This window comes from Corvus moneduloides, chromosome 3 (genome assembly GCF_009650955.1).
Source record: "Corvus moneduloides isolate bCorMon1 chromosome 3, bCorMon1.pri, whole genome shotgun sequence".
Classification (NCBI taxonomy): Eukaryota; Metazoa; Chordata; class Aves; order Passeriformes; family Corvidae; genus Corvus; species Corvus moneduloides.
The window spans coordinates 47378046-47400554 of NC_045478.1; the positions used below are offsets into that span (position 1 = coordinate 47378046).

General features: G+C 39.3%; 1 protein-coding gene across 4 annotated transcripts in view; it reads right to left on the reverse strand.

Moving 5' to 3' along the window:
• PDSS2 (decaprenyl diphosphate synthase subunit 2) overlaps positions 1–21474 on the reverse strand; it is a 118086-nt gene extending 96612 nt beyond the window's left edge. For 3 of the 4 annotated variants that reach the window (XM_032101394.1, XM_032101392.1, XM_032101393.1), the window contains exon 1: positions 21049–21474. In XM_032101394.1, the coding sequence (XP_031957285.1) occupies positions 21049–21275 (227 nt within the window). In that variant the 5' untranslated portion in view covers positions 21276–21474. The remainder of the gene's footprint in view (positions 1–21048) is intronic. The other variant, XM_032101391.1, reaches the window with a different exon arrangement.
• Between the last annotated feature and the right edge of the window lie 1035 nt (positions 21475–22509).

The following is a 22509-nucleotide window of genomic DNA, read 5'->3' on the forward strand; positions in this document are numbered from 1 at the left end:
TAGAAGAGAACTTGGGCCAAAAGTACATCTGTTTTCATTACAAGAACTTGCCTAATGGAATTATTCTCTTCTCTGCAAGTCCTTGGAAATAAATTGAGAAAGCACTTATATGCATACATAAAGCTAAAGTACAGTAAAGAACAGTACACATATCCTTAAACAGTGAAACACCTTTTGCTATGCCCAAACTTTACTGATCTCACACCATTTATGATTCCTACTTAGATCTAAAAAGCAACAACAAATAAATACTGATTTCTTTTATACTTTTAAAATATTTGAAAGGACATTTTTTTCTGTAATGAAGCAGAACAGATGTCACATACTTCAACGTGCTGTTTGAGACTGTTCCATATCCCTGCATGCTCTCTAAACACCAATAATAGTCTAAACAAAGATGGAATCAAAATAAACGAAAGACATAAGTCACAATGAGAGCCAGCATTATCCTGCAGACTAAAATATACTGTCACAAGAAATGGACTGATGCTTCCATGTGGAAACATCTCATCACACCTGCTCTCATATAAGCAGACTTCTGCCTTTCAAATGTGAAAAATGACAAAGTGCCCAATGGCAACATTCCTGTAATTTGTTCATTTAGCATCAGCGCCATTTCTACACATCCTTGCTTCATGATAATGCCCAATCTACATCAGAAGTTCACTTTCATATTTTATCGTATTTTATTCTTCATTTAAAAAAAGGGCAAAGTAAAAAGGCATAGCATTCCTCAGAGAACTCAAAGCCAGGAGTCTACTACTTCAATATGCATTACGTACAAAGACTGCACGTACAATACAGCTAAGATATTCTATTTGTTTACTTTCCTCTGGTGGCTTGTAGGAGCAAAAATTCATTTCAGAACTTCATTTTTAGTCTGGTCCAAGCAAAAGAACTGATGCAGAATTGCAAAATTCTTAGAATTCTGAAACATAATACTAGGTTAATCAGGCCAGAGAAGCATAGTTTTTCAATAACATGCACATGTAGTTCTACTACAGCCTTTTTCTTTCTTCTAAACAAGCAAAAACTTACTTCAGAAGAAAGTCCTTACAAAGACCTCTCCCTGGTCCTCCTACAGTGCTTCTTTGTGGCTTTCATCACCAGAACAGCCTCAAGAGTAAAGATGCTCTTTCAGTGTTTAAACACGTTACTAACCCAGCTTTTGTCGTACAAGTCTTGGTGTCCCTTCTCTGGTGGTGCACGTATCTGGGGAAAAAAAATCAGCTCTATTTTTTTAAGGGAAAGATTAAGAGAATCCCTCAATTCAAGTTCTCACAAGACCAACCCTGTATGCCTGACTTACAGATCATATGTCTGATCTCAACTTCTGTAGCAGCAAAGTCCTCAATGGACTCCTGGTATTTCCCTCCCATGTTCACTTCCCTACACCAATCCAAAGGTGTAGATAATAAAATGACTACTGAACTTTAGATTCAGTAGTGATGCTTGTAGACCTGTCAGCATGCACCATTAATCTCCCTCCTGCACAGCCAAAAGGACAACCATCAAACTTACACAGCACAGGATGCCACAGATGGTGCTTTCTGAAGCATTCATTTCCCTATGCTCATTAGAAAGGCTGCCCACAGCAACAAGCTCTGATACAGACACTGACATAGTAAAAACGAACTCCTGACAGACATGTAAACACACAGGCTGAAGCTTTTGTTCCCAAGTCCATGGTACTCCAAAAATCTACATGATTCATTTTCTACGTACAACAGATACCTACCAGAAAAGTGCCAACAGAGGCTTGAGAAGTCCTTAGGTTCAAAGGGACCTACTTTTCTGGTGAGAGACCAGTCCTGGAGAAGGTTCTGCTACATACGACTTTCACTCCAAAGGGCTCCAGTATGCAAGAAAGCACAGCAAGCAGCCACAGCTTTCCCTCTGCAGCTTCCTGTAGCCTTTTACACATGTTGAACCCCAAACAGCAAGCACTCTGAAGATCAAGAACAGACACCTGTGTTTGGTGTTTTGCAGAAAGTCAACATAGAAAGAAAGATCAGATTCAACTTGTGGCAGCTAGCGCTGCTGGCACGACACACAACAAGACCCTAAACCAGCTGGCGCTTCAGAGGAACTGCAGGCTTTGTGCCCAAGAGTATCACATAGCCAGGAGAAAAGTGATGAATAGATAAGTAATTGAGGTCAGGTCAGCCACTGACAAGGGAGAGTTTTCTGTCAGCGAGAGGCAAGAGAAAACACTCTTTGCGAACGCTAAGCTCTTGTAGAGCAGATGGGGACGCTCTCGACAAAGCCACATGACAAAGAGCAGGGATGTACTCTTCACACACGGCAACTTCGTAGGGCTTAACAATCTTCCAGATACCATCACCATTATCACCTCCATCTTACCCACATCTGGTTTCAGCTTACACTTCCTCTTTCCCAACCCTCATCTTTGATTCTTCTTGGTTGTTATTTACATTCTATCCTTTCACATATACATCATTTGCCTACTGCCAACACACACAGCTACAGCCAGCTTGCCTACTGGTCTGTAGAGAAAAGAATTCCTTTCTAATACCAGAGACCTAGCAGGGGAGCTGCAGATTTACATCTTTATTTCTGATACGCACCTTTACACAAATGCCAATGGAAGGAATACTAGGAAAATATTTAGGGTCCATTACTCCTCTCTGAAGAGGCAGCTTTCAGAAAGGAAGCACACCAAAGGGCCAGTCATACCAAAAATGGTTCCTAGTGGATGTGTGTTTTTACATGACTGATGTTTCTTTCGAGAAGTGCAAAGAAAGAAAGCCTGGTTAAGCCATGTGCTACTGCAGAAGCAGAAAACAAAATGTGTAGAGAAACCTCATGACAGAGTGTATTCCCAACAAACCTAATGCTGCTCAAAAGCCGAAAACAAATTGACACATACATTTTTATGTAACTCAGCATGACAAAGAAATTGTATTTCTTCAGGTTTTGTTGGAGGTGACACTTTCTTCTTTTCTTATCAAACACTGCAAACTGTCACTCAAATTTCTGTTCCTCTGCTCTCCCTGCCTGTTCCAGCAGTAATCCTGCAGATGGCACTAGGGACTAAGAAATTTCTTCCCTATTTTTCTTGTCGGAGGTATTTTACTCTGCATTCATTTCTTGTTCATTAAATTGTACCACAGAACACATCTTTTAAGCATCTTGATTACTTAAATTTGATAAAAATTACCCTGTCCTCCCACTGCACCTTTCAGATCTCTTCAAAAATTAAAAAAACCAAAAAACAACCACCCTTTATTCACCAAATATTAGGCATTTGTAATAGATCGTATAAAATAATGGATGGTTAACACCAGTAATTTAAGTAAAATGGCATACTTAACAGAGGAAACAAAGCCTATCGTCTACACGTAAGATTGAATAACAGATAAACTCACGTCACAGACAGAAATATGACTTTAAACTTAGGATGGTGTGTTGTTGCTCCTTTGAGATACCCAGAAGATGAATTCATTCAAATTTAATCTTTCATGCTTTCTATGAAGCTATTCCTATACAATTTAAAATTCACTGTTCCCATAATCATCTGTGGCTTGATTATCTCACAGGATCCAGCAAACTCATCTGAATTGGAAAGATACTTTTCTTTTTGCTCAGTGCACCTTTTTTAGCTAGCCAGATGGTACAGCAGTTTCAGAGCAGAAAGTTAAGTATCTGACAAACAGCTGGAAGATTTTAAGCATCTCACTTACCCTGTCTGGGAGGGCAGCCATTCCCATCTCAGCTTATCTGAGATTCTTCAGACAAGGCATTTAAAAAAGAGCATTGAAATGCATTTAGTTGCTAAGGCAAATTAAATTTCAGAAAACATATAGAGGTGACTGAGCATGACCTCGGCTATCCTTAAAAAGAAAATAGATATGTAATCTTCTCTTTTTATGGCCAAGACAAAACCAGTCGTTAAAATATTCAAGGCATACTTGACACCTATTCACCTCACAAGGCTAGACAGCCTGTGAAAGACAAACACATCCTTTCCTACACTGATCTCTACATGAAGATGAAATTATCATGAAATGGAGAAGGATTGCTCCTGCCAGATACCAACAGTTGAGCTCCCCTACTATCTCAATCCTGCAGTGAGGGGGTGAACAGAGAAAATCTAGACAGAAACCCGAGTTCATTATTTAGAAGTTCTCTTCACTGCTGTTTGCAGAACTACATTAATAAGCAAAACCAATGTGCACTAACAGTAACAGCAAAGGAGGACAACTACAATATGCGAGGCCATTCACCCATATTTTGGAATCAAGGAGAGAAACAGAACTGTTTAAGCTTTATTTCGGCTAAAAGAGAAACTAGCAGAGAGCTAGAGGAACCTCAGGTGGTGCTGCAGAGTTTAGAAGCTCAGCTGCTACTTCAGATGCGGGGACAAAAGTGTCCGTACAAACTGCCAACAAAAAGAGGGAAGTAGTCACTTCTCCAGAAGAAGGCAGCCTTGCTAAGGAACCTAAATATCATGCATTGAGAGTGCACAATAAACCACCTCCATCAGCGAATTAGATCACCACAACAGAAAACAAACCCAAAATGAAGAAAACACCTGGTTTTTTCTTCTCCTGGATTAGGGAGTTACACAGTAGTTCACAGAAAGGTCAGACCAGTATCATACATAGCCAGTGCACAGGAGGGACAGGCAAGAGCAGGGAAGAAAAGAGCGTCATCTCTCCCTTCCTGCAGCAACCAACCAGACCAACTCAGCTGCTTGTGAAACCACAATCCAAGACCTCCCTGGCCAACTCTGCCTCTTGCACTCAACACAATGAGCCTTAAGCCTCTTGCTAAAACTATCCTACTGCATCACTTAGAAGTCAACCAAAACAAAAAGATCTCTTGCATGCTTTCTGAAATAATTATGCAATATATCCAGAAAAAGTTTTATTAACTGAAAATATATCTACAAGTTTCTCCTGAATCATTTAAAAAAAAGCTCACAAAAGTATTAGTCATATTCTTCTAGATGCAAAGATTTTTTTTATTCTGCCTTAAATTTTTTCTTCCCCAAAGAGGCAATTAAAACTCAAATAAAATAATACAGCAATAATAAATATATCTTATGTATTAATCCTATACAGAACAAATGGTCTTGATACTTAACTGAGAAAAGAAAAAAAAATTGGTTTATTTCTGAACTCTAGTGTCTATATGGGTCACTGACACAGTGACAGACACAGTGGTCTGACAAACAACATCTTCCATAATAATCCTCCATTTCAGCACAGCTTTCATTTGTTCATCACAAGAATCACATTTCTTTGTGTTTTTCTTGCTCTGTCCCATTTCTCCTCTTCCATAGTGCTCTTTTGAACCAGAAGATTGATAAGCAAGAATATAACAACTAAAGGAATAATAAAAGGAATAAAACTTATCAGAGCCCACTATAACCAGAAACTTCCCTTGCCAAAGGAAAAGCTTTGTAAAAGTTTTAAGTGAAAGAATAGTTACAAGAGCCAATACAAGATTGCAGATGAAGTATTAAATCCCTCAGCAAATCATGGGTCTAAAATTGGAGTTGCTTCACTACAAAACAGAAAGCTATTACAGTAAATATTTTTAAGTCCCAACCAACTAGGAAAGCATTTCTAATTCCTGCATAAAAGTGTATAAGCAATATGCTAATGCCTGGTCATTGGCATGCTCAGATACCACCAGTACTTCTGCACTTTTAGTTAGTAAAGGTTCTTCTTCCCTATAGTTCTTCTAGTATATTACTCACATTCCTTTTGAATTAAAAAAATTTACATTGCATTCCTTTATGTATCGTATGTTCTCTGAAGATTAGTATGAAAACCTGGACACAAACCAGAAAACTAAGTATTTCCAACTTTACTTGACAGGTACATGCTGATGCTGAAGAAAGGCTGTCAGACTGTGTATGCACAATTCAGACATGCACTGCAAGACAAATGAAGTTCATGAACTGCTGTCCATAACAGGAGCTGCTTGTCCACTGAACTACATCTTTCTGTTGTTTTCAATTTAAAGTTATGAAAAGAACATATATGGTTCTTAGCTTTCAGATGCACTACACAGGCAAAAACCTCTTGAAACCACTGGAATGCTCTGGATGCAAACTGGAATTGTTTCATGGGTTTTTAACAATCTTAGTGTGATGAGCCCTCAGCATGCACACACTCCACCCTGACTCCTCTTCAATCTGACTTCTGTAACATACACCTCTTCCTTTTCCTTCTGAAATCTGTGGGTTTCTTAGCTCCTTCCTCCCTCATTAACTGTTTCTCTAATAATTTAGTGGTAACACTCCAATTCCCCACTTGCTAGGAAGTCTGTCAGGAGACTTTTCCTTTGCTTGAAAAGCTACCTTGCCCCTGGCTTGGCACATTTTGTCCAAACTGCCTGGTGTTCTTTTTGCCATTATCAAGCAATCAACTGAATCAACTTTTGCCAAAACTGAGCACCAGACTTCTTTTCCAGAGGACCTTATGCTTCATTTCTTATTCTGTGTAAAATATTTCAGCTGTTAATTGAATGCAGTATAATTAAAAGCAAATTAAAAGACATAACTGTCACTTGAAAAAAAAAAAAAAATCCAACACAAAAAAACCAAACAAAACCAAGCACCTTTTCAACACTTTCATCAGCAAACAGAAGTCTGCATCTAGTGCATTCAGACTATTTGCCTCAGGCAAGCAAGACCTCTGCATGGTATGTCATCATTATTTTGTGCTTTAAAAACTATCAGTGGGGCATGCATCCTTAAATAGCATAGGAGGATAGTGTTACTTGGAGATTACCTTCTGCCTCAGTCTAAAAATGTGTTAGGATCACTTGTGCATGAAGCAAAAAAAAAAATAAATCAGGTTGGAAGCAACTTTCTTTACATATGAAATAAACAAATACTTTCTTTTTTTTCAGTATCATAGGATGCCAATAAAAAGTTCTCATTTACTTTGCATTATGACTTTCAGCATCTATGTAAATAATGTTTTCACTATTTGACATCCCAAACTGCATTTTTATTAATAACCGAGTTATATTGAATTTGTAACAGCCAAAACAATCTTATATCATTTGTAGGGAGAAGAATCAAGCATTTTCCAAGTTATCTGCCAGTAGTGTTTGAACAGAGGAATTCACAATAGTGGATAGCAAAAACGTTAAAAAGGAATCACCAAAACATCACAACAAAACTGAAGTTTATCAGTTGCACAACATCATAGGCAAATTCCAATCACATGCAATTACCCACATTTAAGTTTTTCATAAACTTTTCAGTTAATATTTCAGCTCTTGCACCCTGGTAAGCAGAGGCTCCAGGTTAGGACACTGATTTTTTTTTTTTTTTTTTTTTGGCTCCCCAGGGGGATTTCCAGAACACACAGACTGGGAAGAAGAATGTGGACATGTGTTCTGATCTCACGGTATCTGAGGCATTACGCTCCTGCCAGGTTCTGAGCCCATACCCCTAAAGTGGCACTGTACACACCAAGTTGCCACAATTTTCCGGGGAAAAAGACTTGCCAACAGCCACACAGACAGAATGAAGAACCCAGCCCAGGCCTCTTATGTGAGCAGCCAGCACTTGAACCATTGAACACTGGGAGAGCACACCAAGTTCAACAACTGAACTCATCTAACTTAGCATCCCACTTTTGAAAGATTCAAAAAATGAAAATATATGATAAAAATTTAATTACAGGATAATTTTGCTCTCTCCCACTGGCTGCAGGCATTGAAATCTGGTATTCTGGAAGATTATTAGGAAACTAAAAATACTTGCATATTAAAAAAAGTATGAAGATGGGGATTTTAAAAGAGACTCTCTTAGTGATATCTCTCCCATAAAATACTGTAAGAATGTTCTCACAAAAAAGTCTTTGCTTAAGGCAGTTTCTCCTCCCTCTTGTTCTTCAAGTAGACTCCAAAAAAATTCTTCCCAGTAATTAACACAATTAAAGGCACAATGATGAAAGCTAACTTTAAAAAAAAGAGAAAAAAAAAAAAGGTGTAATGGCTGAACTATTTACCCTACTTTATTTTGTGAATGTATCTTTTACTGTAACTTAAGACACTACAAAATAAATTGCAGCTTGGCTACAATACTCACACATGGGAAAACACAATTTAGGTTTGTTATTCCCTCTTTCTCATAAATCAGTCCTGGGCTCATTTTAAACACATGCCAAATATGACCTAAATGTATCACATCTTCAACAAGTAATCATACACGAGAAGAGGAAAATAAGCACTGGTTCAATCCCCGCAGCCCACAAGCCAATGATTAGGTTACCTTCTTGTAATTGTATCCAGTTATATACATACATGAGAAATAGTTTAAGCAAAGGGAATACGTACTGAGATCAGGATATGAAATTAACACCAATAAACCTGGCTCTGTATTTTGTCCATTTTCTACAAAATTTCATGTATGCAGTTCCTCGTTTGGTTTTACATTAAATTTCTGTGGCCCTCAACTTCACAAAGCAATGTATTTCAATGGGTCCTAATCTTTCTCTTCCACAGCAGACAGGAAAATATGTTTCTGGTGATATCTTCTAACTGTCCAAGCTGATCCCTGAAATGCTGGACACAAACCAGAAATCAAAAGCAAAATAGCAGACTTGTTCAATGGAGAAGCATACAACAGCCTATTACAGAATTATGCAGCAAATATCATCCCTCTCCACTGTTAACATAGTAAAACCTCCTCAGGGAACAGCTTAACTCACCTGTAACTTAATCTAAAATTTAAAGATTTAAAGCCTAAAGTAATTAATTAAAATAATTGAGATCTCTTGTGAAAGAATAATTCATCATTCACAGGGGAGGGAAGAATTTGAAATTCTTCACATCAGCAAACGATGACGTTTTTGAGGTAATCTAATGCAAAATTCAATTTTTAAATAAAATTACATCAGGTATGGAAACACAATAGGCTACCCACACCACACCAAGCCTGCAGGCTTCTGCCTTTTGTGTCTCAGTAGCAAAAATAAATAAATATTCAATGGTTTTTGAATTCATAAAAATCATAAAAGGGAAATTTAAACCTAAAAGAGAGATAGCTTGCTCTTTCTTTAACTCTGTCTAGAGCTAGACTAGCTCTGAAATGTTTATTTAGCACTCAAATGAGGAAACGGGTTTCCATTCTTGATATGGAAGTGTAGAAACATCTCCAAATTACTCATAATAAAGCTGAGATTAAACATATATAAAGTTTGAGCATCTCCTGTCTTTAACAATACACATTTGAAATTGTAAAACAGATAAAACTTGCACATCATCACTCCCTGAAGTGGGGTTTTTTTGGTTGTTTGGGGTTTTTTTAAACCATACAACTGGTTTACACCATACAACTCTCCCAGATATTAGCAACACCATTCACAGGTTTCACATTTACATTACACTCCATAGCATTGCAACATTAATTCTATGTAGATTCAAAGTAGTAATTTGTCTTCAAACTTCTTCAACGTATTTTCTTGTTTTCCTAATGCTTACATTTATAAGGGTTATATTTGTTTGTCTCTAGATTGAACACATGGGGAACAAATCTTGAAAGCAAAGACTTTATACAACATCAGAGACTTTTGCTTTTGAATGCCTTTGGAAAAAAAAAAGATTGAAAATTGTTTCATGAGGATTAGTGACAGTAGTTGGTAAGCATTTCAGTTATTCATGAGCTTAAACAGATTTTCTTCACTATGTCAGGACAATGGTTCTTCCTCTCAGTAACACTCACTGCTATGGTTCCTTGTCTACCACTCCACTTACTATAGCCAGCGAAAATCAGGACAAAGGCTTAAATGGCAGATTTCCTAAGGCAAACCGGTGTGTACATGTTCCCAAACTGCTCAGTAAATAAGACTTGTTTACACAGAGCTCCATCACATGAGAACATGAAAACAGCTTTCAATATTTAATACCTACATGCACACAAGGTAATCTAAAGCAGTGGTACCACCCAAGGACAATATATTAATCCAGACTTGATATTTCTAGGAAGTAAGTCACCTAGCAATTACAACAGAAGAAGGAAAGAGAAGGAAACAATTATAGTCATTAAGACACCTCAACTCCTAGTTCCAACGCATGTTTACATCTTAGCAGCTACCTGAAAAAGTTTTTTTTCTAAATTAACTATTAGGAAGATGGTATATATGAAAGAACACTGGGGACTGAGGATGAGACATGTTAAATTAGAAATCAGAGCCCTCAAATGAAAACATATTCAAAGGAGCTAACTACAAGCACTAATCTCATAAAGCAGAACATCTGTGCAAGCAGAGCAAGACAGCCCATCCCATTTCTGGGTCCAGCTTTGAATGTGACACAGAACTATGTTGCCAAGCACTTGCATTCACAGAGTTATGGACATACACTGTGATTGTGAGCTGCTTCCTTACAAAAGATCTCCACAGTCTCAGCTCTCCAGTAGAGAATAAGCCTGACTCAGCCTCAGGGAGCAGCTCCTCCGGGCTTGGATCACCATGCACATGCAAGGAAGAGGAGGGATGAGGGATGCACATACTCCCATTGTGAATCTCACTGTAGCTCTGGGAAGCATCAGAACAGCCTCCTGCAGGATGGCATCCACCAACAATGCTATGCTTGCATTAATTAAAAAAAAACCCCAACCTCTTGAAGGTTCATTCATAATTTTCAGCTACTAGAATTTTATCGTTCCCTGACAAGCTCTGGAAAAAGACTCAGAGATTCAAGGGAACTCTTAAAGTCTTAAAAGAAGAAAAGCAATCAAGGAGGTCAATATTCAGTTGGTGCTTTATTTGAAAATAAATTCAAACCAGGAAAAATTAACTTCAGCTCTCTCAAACTGTAACAGGAATGAGATGACAAAAAAAAAGTATAACCTCACACATCCCCTCAAGCAAACACTGTGTATTAGGACATAAACTCCAGCCCTGTTCCCCCACAAAAATCCACAGGCAGAATGAGATCCCAAGTGATTCACAAACAAACAAATAAGGCCATGTTTCTGTTGCTATAACATAACACACAGTACTTTTTTTTCCTCTGATGTAATTTTTATAACATTATTTTGGAATCTGACTATTTTAAAACTTGGTTGCTATGACACGTTATAGTCATTACACAGATTCATTTCCTACTTTCCAACTGGCAAGACTACTTGTTTCAGTTTTATGAAGTTATATTATGGACAAAAGACACATAAAATATACTGTAAATTCTAATAGTAGAAACTCCTTTAATGCCTTCCATTCCTTGAATAAATGTGAATTGGAAGGAGGGCTTCCACCCACAATTACCCTAAAGGTCTCCATACTACCAGCTTTCTCAAGTTTTCTGAGCCTTATTTCTGAAAATGGTCTTTTCACATTATTACTCCTACTGAGAGATGACATCCAATTTCTTGCAGAGTCTGTCAATGACTCCCAAACTTACAAATCATCAGACAGCAACAAGTTCTTCCAGTGGACAATAAAACATGGAATACAAATCCTCCCTGGTATTTCTGGTTTTAACAACTGGGGATGAAGAACAGATGATGAATTGACCTCTGGGCCCATTAATACTTCAGCTTCATTTCCATGAGGCAACACAGGTTTGGGGAAGACTTGTTTTTCCTGTAGATTAATTTTTAATTACTGAAATATAGTCATACGAGACAGATCATATTCAGAAGTCAACTTCTAAAAGAAAACCAAATATGAACTTCATAATGTAGCATCAACATCACCAAAATCCTTTTAAAATATGCACACAATATATTTTAGTCTTCACAAACCACATTAAATAGAAAGCATTTGGGAATCAAGAGACTGGAAGGTTACTGGGGTAAAAGCTTTAACCCTGTATAAGAAGCATAAAGTAAGATGCACTGATATATCACAGGAACCTTTAGTTCCTAGCCGATGAAAATATATGAATTTCCATAATAGAAAAACACAGTAACTCTTGTCATATTCACTCTCAAAGTTCAACACTAATTTAACAGGAAAACAATGGATCTTTAGGAAAAAAAAATACTCACTAACAAACGTATGCTAGCACAGCCATTTTTCAAATGCGCAAAAGAGGCAATTTTTCCACTTGTGGCTTTGCTTGTGTATTTGGCCAAAAATTTTCATTTAGCTCTTAACAAGTTGAACTTTCCGTTAAGTCTGATTAAAAGCAGTCTTACCAAATCAGCTAGTCATGGTGCTTCTGCTACCAGCTAATCATTCAGATGATGACCAACCACAAAGAGTGTTGGCATAGGCTATTCACCCACAAATTGCCTTAACCAGGACTATGCACCTACAGGATGGCTCTACACAAGCACAGCCTGCTACAAACCCAGTCCTACTTTATGACCGAAATACAGAATCTTCCTTTCCATTTTTTTTAAGGTGCAATAGATAAGCTATTTCAAGAAGCAATGACAACATATAGATGTATCGACCCTTTGATTATGATTGTTTCATGGAGTGTTCTGAACAGGCAGTTAATGAAAAAGATAGCTGTCATATCATGAACTTTGCACCATGAGTGGGAAGATCTAGAAAAGAAATAATGGAAGCTGTTAGGGAGAATGATTTTTTTTTTTTTAAGAGTTCAGATTCTATAAAATTAATTTATTGTGCATATTTAGTGGCAGCTATCAAGTCAATCAACTCACGCTTATAGGATCATTTAACCAACAAATAATCAAAAATAATTTCCACTTGATCTTGAAGACAGCTCCTTCTAAAGGCAGTACTTTTTGAAACAAACTGGGGAATGAAGGCTAAAGTGTTTGCTTGTTCATATTTCTAACTAGAAAAATAAACCTGAATCAGTGGTGCCAAGCTGTATGAGTTCCTTCCCTAGCTGGGAAAAAGGTGGGGAACAAAACAAATTAGATGTAACAAAGTAGAAACTTTCATTTTATTAAGAAACAGAGGATTATCTTTAGGACTTCCTTAGTTTTTCCCCAAAATGGAAGAGCTGCCATAGAATAGAACCAACCAGTGCTATTTTGAAGAAATGAACTGGGGGAATGAGAAAGGAAATGGGAACAACCACCACTTGTAATTTACATGGAAAAGAAATGAGAAAGATGAATGCAAAAGCTGGAGCTCCTGATGTTTCTTTAGGAATAGCTGAGGATTGAAGATGACTGTGGCTTACCTGAAGAACCACCAGCAGGCTGAAAAGGTCCTAGAGTTTCTCAGTTAAATAAAGTATTGAGGCAAATTTCTAAGCTTTATCTATCATTATAAGTAAAATCTACGTAGTTCACAGCATGTGTTTGATAAAAGCTCACATATATAATGAGTCTCAACAGTTTTCCTATATGATCAGTTTTTCTTTCCTTAAATGAAATTCTTTCATACAGCAACAGAGAAGAAAAAAAAAAAATTCAAGCTAAAGTGATTGTCAATGTCAGACAATTGGCAGGGACAATTCAAGGACAGCAAAGTAGCTGCTACAGATTTTAAACTTATTTTTTGTATTAGATCTGATTTTTAAATTCATAGTGTTCCTTTATAGTCTGTCAGGTTTGTCTCTAGCAGGAGTTCCTTTAGGGCAAGCACTGCAGACAGTCTGCCTACCCTGAGGGAAACGAAGACACTCAGATGTGGGGTAAAGGAAAGATATTAATAATTTAAGACAGTGGTCTGCCACCCCTAGGACAAAGCAATAGTGTAAGTATGGAAACATCTAACTCCCGAGCTTACATTTGTCCTCCCTGAACTTGTATTTTCCTTGATAGATTTACAAAGTGCTGCAGAGGATACAGTGTTACCCATGGTTTCTGGAGGAGCTCTGAAAATGCTCAAGGTTAATGATACCTTCTGCCACTGCCAGGACCTCCAAAGCAAGGAGAGAATCAACTCAGAGACAGCATCAACAGAACAGGCAGCACAGCAGGGAAGAACACTATTTGTAAGCTACAAAATACAGACCTCAAAAAGAGAAAAAGACCTAGGTAAAGTACTTTTTCCCTTATTTCTGTAAGGTAAAGGGGTTAACTTAACATTGCCAAATAGAAGATTCACTGAGTGAAAACCACTTCCAGTAACCCAAATATTAATTTTGATTACTCTTTGACATTGGTTCTCATTTTCATTTTATAGAAAGGCATATTTGGAAACTCTCTTCAGTGTTACAGAAGGAATTATTTTGAAACTATTTCCACTTATTCAGTACTCTTTTCCTGTGTTGAGAAAACATTGACCTAACAGTCATTCACTAGTACATTAAACTTGGTATTCAATATTCACATGCATTACAAATCAATTGTACTTGAAGGCAGGAAAGAACAGATGTGAACTTTAAAAATTACCTTCATTTTAGGCTACTGCATGCCCAAAGTAAAGCAAAGTTTTCTCTAGGTGTGGCACACTACATCCTTTCAAGGCTAATTGGCACTTGGATCTGGGCATTATACGTTCAGTTTCTTTGTCCCATGCTTGAGAACCCAAGCTTAAGAACTCCCACAGTCTTCCATTTAATCAGACAATTTCAAGTTGTACTTGAAATTCTGCTGAAACCTTCAGACTCCCTATACAAATACCAGAAATTATCAATACCATGACAGCATATTAGTTTTCACTGTAAATAATTCCATTAGAAAATCCCAAACAGAATCACCACCTACCAAGTACACTCTGTTTACAAAGACCATCCTACATGCTGAAATAATACATTCTTCATAAGCACAGAAACCTGGATTCAACATAGATATTTAAATGAGAATCACTGCAAAAAACCAACTATTCAAGTGCAAGAGAATTTAATTTGCAGTCTAGCTTTTGCACATTCATACTGCAGATTTTCTGCTCAATCCTACTTTGCTTATGGTGGCAAAATATTCAGCAAAATTAAGTGTTGTAATGTACAATTAAACATCCTTCACATACATTTTGCCACACAAATACCATGAATGAATGATAAGAACTCAGCACCACTACAGCTGAAAACCCATCCTGACAATGGCTACCTTGACTTCCTGAGCTAGGATTTACTAATACAATGGGGGGGTGTGTGTGTGGATAGATAGATAGATAGATAGACAGACAAGACAGACAGAAAACTGGCTAATATGTTTTACCTTCCAGAATGAGATTATCACTGCCAAACCCAACAAAGTGTAATGTCTAAAAGAACTAAAAAAAGAAAGTTAAGATCCCTTAAACATGAACTGTGAACCTGAAGCCCAAGTGTACAAGTATTGATGCAACTCATCTACTGACAGCTCTTCAAAAGAGCAGCAATAACTGATGGATATGAGAATTTAAGTATATGAGCGTAATATTTATTGTTGGTGGAGAAAACTAATAAAAAACATACACTAATCAAAGTTATTCAGAATGAAAAATGAAACACAACATTTGGAAGAGAGAACCAACAGCACATATCTATTCATCCCATTCTACCTGATCATGGCAGAAAGGAAGACTGTGACCTACAAAAATGGATTCTCTCTTCCTCCTAACTGTACAAGACAGTATTAAGTGGTGGCTGACTGAGAACCATACTGAAGGCCACAGGAACAAGGAATAATATGGAAGTAATCAGAAGGAAATTTCAGTCCATAAAAAGTCCATTAAATATGCAATGGTTTAATTTCTTTCTAGTCTTTTTACCTTCCAAAGTTAACTTTACCACAATAGCTCTTTGTGAGTTCTTTCAGCCAAAATACATAATAAACTGGTTTTGGTGTCTAAGAAAGATTTACTTGATGGTGAGTATGGTAACAGAAAACCCTAGGGAGTACCAACATTTCTAAATTATGTAACATGATTAAGGTTTTTCAAGTCTATCACAACTGACTGGGAGATATTCACAAAACCTAACTTAGCTAGGAGGGGCCAGCATTCCTGAAAGACAAACATTTCTTGATGGGGTGAGGCAAACCAAGAATTTAACTCTGGTCATTCAATCAACAGGAGCTCTCCTGAAAACACCTCTGTTTCCATCAGCTATACACAATGCTTTGGGAAATAGTCTTCCTGGACAAAGCCAGACTTCCTATAACCACCAGTATATTTTGCAAATAGTATCAAACATATCAAGCAGGTAAAATATTTCTGCATTTCTAACATCACTGCTTACACTTTCTGCAGAAGTGCTCTGGATGCCAGCTGTGGCAGCCAGTGCTTCCAGGAAGTCAAACAGATTTCTGCAGTGAACACAGGAAATGCCACTGCTGCCATATCATAGCTAACTTCACAGGCATTCTGACCACAATCATAAAAATCACATCTCTCTACTGCAAAAATATTTTTTTACAAAGCATTATAGCAAGCTGAAAATAGAATGAAATTTAGTGAAAGCAAATGTGTTTTAACTTCTAATCTGGCAATTGCAGGAGAAGGACTTTATGACCCCATGCCCATTACAGATTAAGCAGCTTGGTAAAACTTAAAAGACTGTAGTAGAAGCTCAAAGATGGGCAGACCTTCTGCTTATCACTTTGAGTGTCCAGCTGCCTGCTGTTTTCAGAGAAAGGTACCTCATTAGCCACTGTCAAGTAAATAGACACTATCATTTTTCTGGCTCAGAAAATAAAAATTAATTACATTTGAAACAAGTTGCTAAAAAGCTATTCGTAGTCACTCACACCACCTTCAATTATAAAAAAAGGACAATTTTAACGTCACCATTCTGTTAAGACAAAATATAAATTGGCAATAACAATTCCATCAACAACAGGCTGGAACAAATGCCTAGGTCTACACTGAAATCAGACACCTGCATAGGAAGGTAGATGCATGCTACACCTGGAGTTACAAGATGTGTTACCAAAGTAAGCTATCTCTAGCTGATAAAGAAACAGAACTAAATATCAGGAAGCCAGTGTTATCAGACATTTTCAACAAAAAGCATATCATCTTGAAGGTGCTCTGGATCACATTTTTGGGCTTTAAAATGTCTAGAGATCTACACCAAGTGGGCTGCAACAGAACAAAACCTGGTCTAGCCAGTCTTTTTATTTCTGTAATAATCCAGGAAAACTGTAACCATGCCTACTTAAGCATTTATCACCAACAAACAATTCTGACAGAACTAAAATATAATCATTCCTCCCGCAGGCTAATGAGAGAATGGCTGGAGCTAAATGGTACCTCATAATAATTTTACATGTATGAAGTGTTCCATTTCATTTAGTGATATTATAATAAGTGATGCATTGGCCATAACGTTTACTGTTTACAATCTGCAGCAAGCTATACCCTTCTCAAGGGAGATTAAGTAATCAAGAAAATGTTATTCACACTATGTATTTGAAAAAAATAGATCACTGTGCCAATTACAGACTCTTTCCTATACAAAGAGGGATGTCTGCTAGCCTAGAAAGGAGAAGGGAAAGAGAAAAGATAGATTTGTTTGCCTCTCAAGTGAAAATCAAGCACTGAAAAAAGTTTTGCTTTAGTCCAGCAAAGCCTGAAGAGAGAAAAACCAAGAAATACTAGTTTTGAGTAGCTGCTGAAGACACTTCATTATAGCAAATCTTAAAGCTCTGAAAAACCATACAGTGACTCACAGGGCTACAAACAGAAAGATCCAGAAGTAGTCAGATTGCAATTTTGTTTCCGGAGTATCCATTAGAGGCAAATTTTAATTTTAATGATAGCATTTCTTTAAAGCATTCTTTGTTAATATTGCTTATACACCATTTTCCACTGAAAGATCACAGTGATCAATACAGGCTGCAATGAATGAAGTGTAACATCTCCAGAAAACAGATGCTACATTATTCACTTCATAGATAAGTAAATGCATGTATGAAAAATTAAGTGACTTGCTCTAGTCAGAGAGCCAAAAGCACAGCTGTGAATCTAATCCAGATACCCCAGTTTCCAATGATCCATTAACCGCTAGACATTAGCCTTTCTAAAACGAAACGTAACCTTTTCCTCACATTTTGCCCTCCTTCTAATAAGTCTGGCAAAGCTAGTACAGGGGCTGTTCACTTCACATGGCTGACTTTTAAAAAACCAAAACCTTAGAAATAAAACAAAAATTAACAAAATATAAACTCAGCTTTACCGCATGGATTACAGAACTCCCAAATCCATCACTGCAGGGCTCAGTTACCCGTCTCTGCCCTCCCAAGAGGAGGGTCAGCAATAGCTCTCAGACTTAAAGCTGCTGGCCAGGCATAAGCTTGGTAGGAGGTATCAGGGTCACACATCATCCCAGAAGAACACCTGCTGCAGTCCTGATTCACAGCAGGCACTTACACCCAGGAGCTGCCAGTGCTGCATCCAAACAAGAGGAAGAAATGGATGGGATCATCAGAGAAACATATACTGGCCCAACAGCTGTTTCTCCACATGTCCTGTCTCGCACAGATACCTTTCAGCTGCCTTCTTCAAGGCTCTCAGCACAGGCATTGCATTGCAACAGCCTAGTGAGCCAAAGCTTGGCAAAATGTTAAAAACACTCATCAACACTACAGTTACACTGAAGGCTTTCAGTGTGGTGGCAATTATGTCCTATGCTGTCTCAGCTCAGAACCTATGCCATGCAGATGAGCACTGGTAGAGAGCCCTCTGCTTTAAGAAACCCCTAATGGTCTCAGGAAGACTCCAAAAGCTGGCAAAGCCTTTAGGAAAGAAGGAAGGGTAGACACAAAACCACTGATGACAAAATGCCACCAGTCAAAGAAGCTTAAAGAAAATTGTTTAGAACTGACAGCTAGCAATCAATTTGATTGTCACCACTTATAATCTCAAAAACTTGAGAAGCAGCACATGCAACTAATCAATTTTACAGCACATATTTTTCAGTTGTTTCCAAATACAAAAATCTCCTTAAATGTTGGAGTATTTCTCATATATATATAGCATTTACTCACTCAGAGTCTCAAAGATTAGAGCTGCAGATCAATCACTTAAGTATTTAAAAAAAAAATCATCAAATAAAATATTTTAGATACCTATGCTTTACAACATTTGTCTGAACACACAACAAGAAACCTTTGTTACTTTTTAAGAATGAGTAATGAGACAGATTTTAAAATATTTTAAAAATTCCTAGTATTGAAAAATCACGACCTGTTTCCTAAATTGCTATGATAAATCAGGGCATAGATCTCAGACCCAAAACTAAAATCACTCACATTTATATTGAAACATACAACACTTAAATTTCAGAAATAAATTATCAAGATTATTGAGAAAGAACAAGGTCAAATTTCACCTTATTGCAAAATTACACCATAAAACAAGGTGAGTGAGGTACAATTTGTGCATTACTATGGGCGTACTAAAACTTGTCAGCAGGATATTAACTCTTTTTGTAATACAAAGGTCAAGGCCGTTGGAAATCCATCTGCAACAAAGCCCTTGGAAAAACCAGTGAAACCAAATAAGAAGATCCAAAGCAAGGGCACAGGGTTTCAGTTTAATGTGAGTAAATACTTTTTATTTCCAGCACAACACATCAGGTTAGTAGTGTACTCTGAAACATACACGAATTTTAAAAATCAATGTATTGAATTCCTGCTGAGCCTGGGCATGACTATATTCCTAGTGGTGTTCCACAAGCCACAGGCTTACAGAATTAAGCCTGAAGCAGCCCAGTCAAAATAATAAAAAACCCCAACAAATCCTTACATCACAGCTCCACCACAAAATTTCCAACCATGCCCCAAAATACTGCATTGAAATTTCATTCACAAACAAACCAGCAACTACCACACATGGAACAGGCACTCTAAAGTTCCACTTTAGCACTGCAGGTCTCTGTGACACTTCCATGCCTGCAGTGCAAATTTAAAAGCCCAAATACATTGTGCTTCACTCCTCCTATTCTCTTCATTCCATCAACTGACATGACAAAGACAGAAGGGCATTTTCTTCTCATCCCTCCTCTTTATCATAATATCACAACCTTCACTTATAAAAAGTTCAACAAAATCCCCTCCACCACCATTTTCTAAAGTCAGGTACTTTCCATTGTGATTAACAATTTCATTTGTTTCTTCCAGAAAAGTCTACTCAAGGCCAATGTCTAAATCCCGCCTTCCTGAAAATCATGTTTCTTTAAAAAAGTTGTTTGTCCCCTGTACTCATTTTGTTCACTCAAGACAACCAGATTTAGAGACAGAGAGCTTGAAAAACAAATCTTGTTTTTATATCATTACAACACAAACGTGGATTTGCCAAGGACCACTAGAGAACTACAATTTCCGTTCCTTAAAAGTAAAGCAGAACATCTGCTTTAAACAAATGCTCATTTTTGTCTTAACGCCTGTTAAAAAATACTGTGTATACTAAACTTGGATTCTATTAATGTTACTATAGCTGCAGTTATAGCAAACACAGTTCTATCAAACAAAACCCACCAAAAACCCCCAAAACCAAACAAAAAACACAACCAAAACACTCAAATCCACAACCAAAAGTCCTTGGAAAATTGCACTTTTTTTCCCCCTTCATTTTGGTAAGCGTCTGGAGTTTTATTGTATAAAAAAACCCACTGCCAATCAGTTCTTGTTTTACAGTCAAAGAAAACCATGTTCAACAACCCCAATTTCTGCTTACTGGCAGGAATACAAGAGTTCCATTAGTTTGCCTTAAAAATGAGAGTGGATAAACAGCTTAGCAACCCTAAAATTCTCAACAATACACAAAAACTCGCAGCTCCCAGCTGGATACTCCAAAACACTTGGTAACAAAATACATGGCTCAGAGCAGTGTCATTTAGAGCTTTTAAGCTGAGTAGTTTCCCTGCTTTTTTCCTTGTTTTCTTTGCAATATAGTTCTTAATATTAAAAGAACACATAACTGTTAGCAAGGCAGCCGAACTTTTCAAGGGATTTTTTATTCCCGCACCGGGAAGCGCCGCACGTGGCGTCACAACGAAGCAACTTCCGAATGACAGCGGAGAAGCGCAGGGAAAACCTGTTGCGGCAAGGAAACGAGGATCCCGGAGCGGAGGCGAAATCTCCCGCCCCCGGGGCAGCCTTTCCCTGGGGACACCCCACTCCCAACGCGGCCGCGCGGCGACGCCGAGCACGGACAAAGCCCAAAACTTTCCAGGAGCTCTGCCAAGGTTCCCGAGGGCTGCCGGCGGCCCCAGCTCCGCCGTGCCCCGCCAGCTCCCACCGGCGCTTACCGGGCGGTGTCAAGCAGCGGGTGCTTGGTGCCCACCAGCTTGCGGACCTGCATGGCGATGTTGCTGAGCTCGTCGCTCAGCAGGCACCGCAGGCTCATGAAGGACGTCGGATAGCCCACGATCTTCTCGGCCTCCGACACCACCTGGCTCCAGGGCGGGCCGCCCGAGGACAGGCACCGGAGCGCGCCGGTGCCGCGGACCCCGCGCCGCAGCAGGGCGCCCCACATGCTGTTTCCCCGGGGACGCTCCGCTCTCCCACTACGAGCCCCGGCGGGGCTCCACGCGCCGAGCGGTCACGGGCGAATCCCGCTACCGGAGGAGCGCCCCGACCGTGCCCCGGCCGGCCCTACCCGTACCCCCCGTCACCCCGGCGGCGGCGGCGGCCGGAGCGGGCTCAGTGCGCCCTGGGGGCGGCCATCTTGGGCGTCGCAAAACACGCCGGGCCGTAAAGCGAGGCGGCGGGGCGGGGGCTGGAGACGGGCGGGGCGAGGCCGGGAGCGGCTCCCGCTGCCCTTCGCCCTGAGGGCGCGCCGCGGTAACCGGGCGCTGCTTTTCCTCCGCGCTCTGTGTGTGCCGCCTCCCAGAGCCGTGGGGCAGGGTCCTGCCCGGGCTGCTGGCTGGCTGGGGGTGCCCCACAGAGCGGGATGTGCTCTGCCTGCCCCGCGGGTTGCGTGCAGGGACCAGCGGGGAAGAGAGGTCAGGGTCCCGCCTGAAGTGTTCGGCCTGTAGTCTTTAGCTACACAGTCATGATTTCTGTGAAATTTTTTCGCTGTTAGAGTGGTCAGGCATTGGAATAGGTTGCCCAGGGAGGTGGTGGAGTCACCAACCGTGGGCGTGCTTAGGAGGCACCTGGATCTGGCGCTGGGTGATGTGGTTTAGGGGTGGCAGTGCTGGTCTGATGCTTGGACTGACAGCTGATGTTCTGACCTTGATGGTCTTTTCCAACTTTGATGATTCTATATTTCTATAATTGCAGTGTATGGATATTCTTTTTTGCCTCTTCCCGGAGCTGTCTGAGGCATGGCATCAACAGCCCTTACTTACTGCATGCTCTGCCTTGCATTGTAGCTTTGTTCTATGGTTCTCTGCTGTGAACTAGCTGAGGGGGGTTATGAGCAGCATGCTTGTGAGCTGAGGCGGTACTTACAAGCTAACAGTGAACATCGGAAGAGAGAGTGCCCAACTCTCTCTTTGAAGTGCCCAACTGAAGCCTTCTGGGTCCCGCAGTTCTACAGTGTGGTCTGCTGTATGTCATGTAGTCTTTCCTTAATTCCAAGCACAGCCATCACTGATGCCTCTTTGCAGGTACCTACCCCCAAAGCTTTTGTGAATTCAGAGAATGGATTTTCTGTGCCCCAGAGGAGGAAAATCCACTGGCCATTTTCAGAAATTGGATTTAAATTACTTCCTCACGCCCACAGGTACTTCAGCAAGAGTATAATCTGTTCTGTCTTTACAATT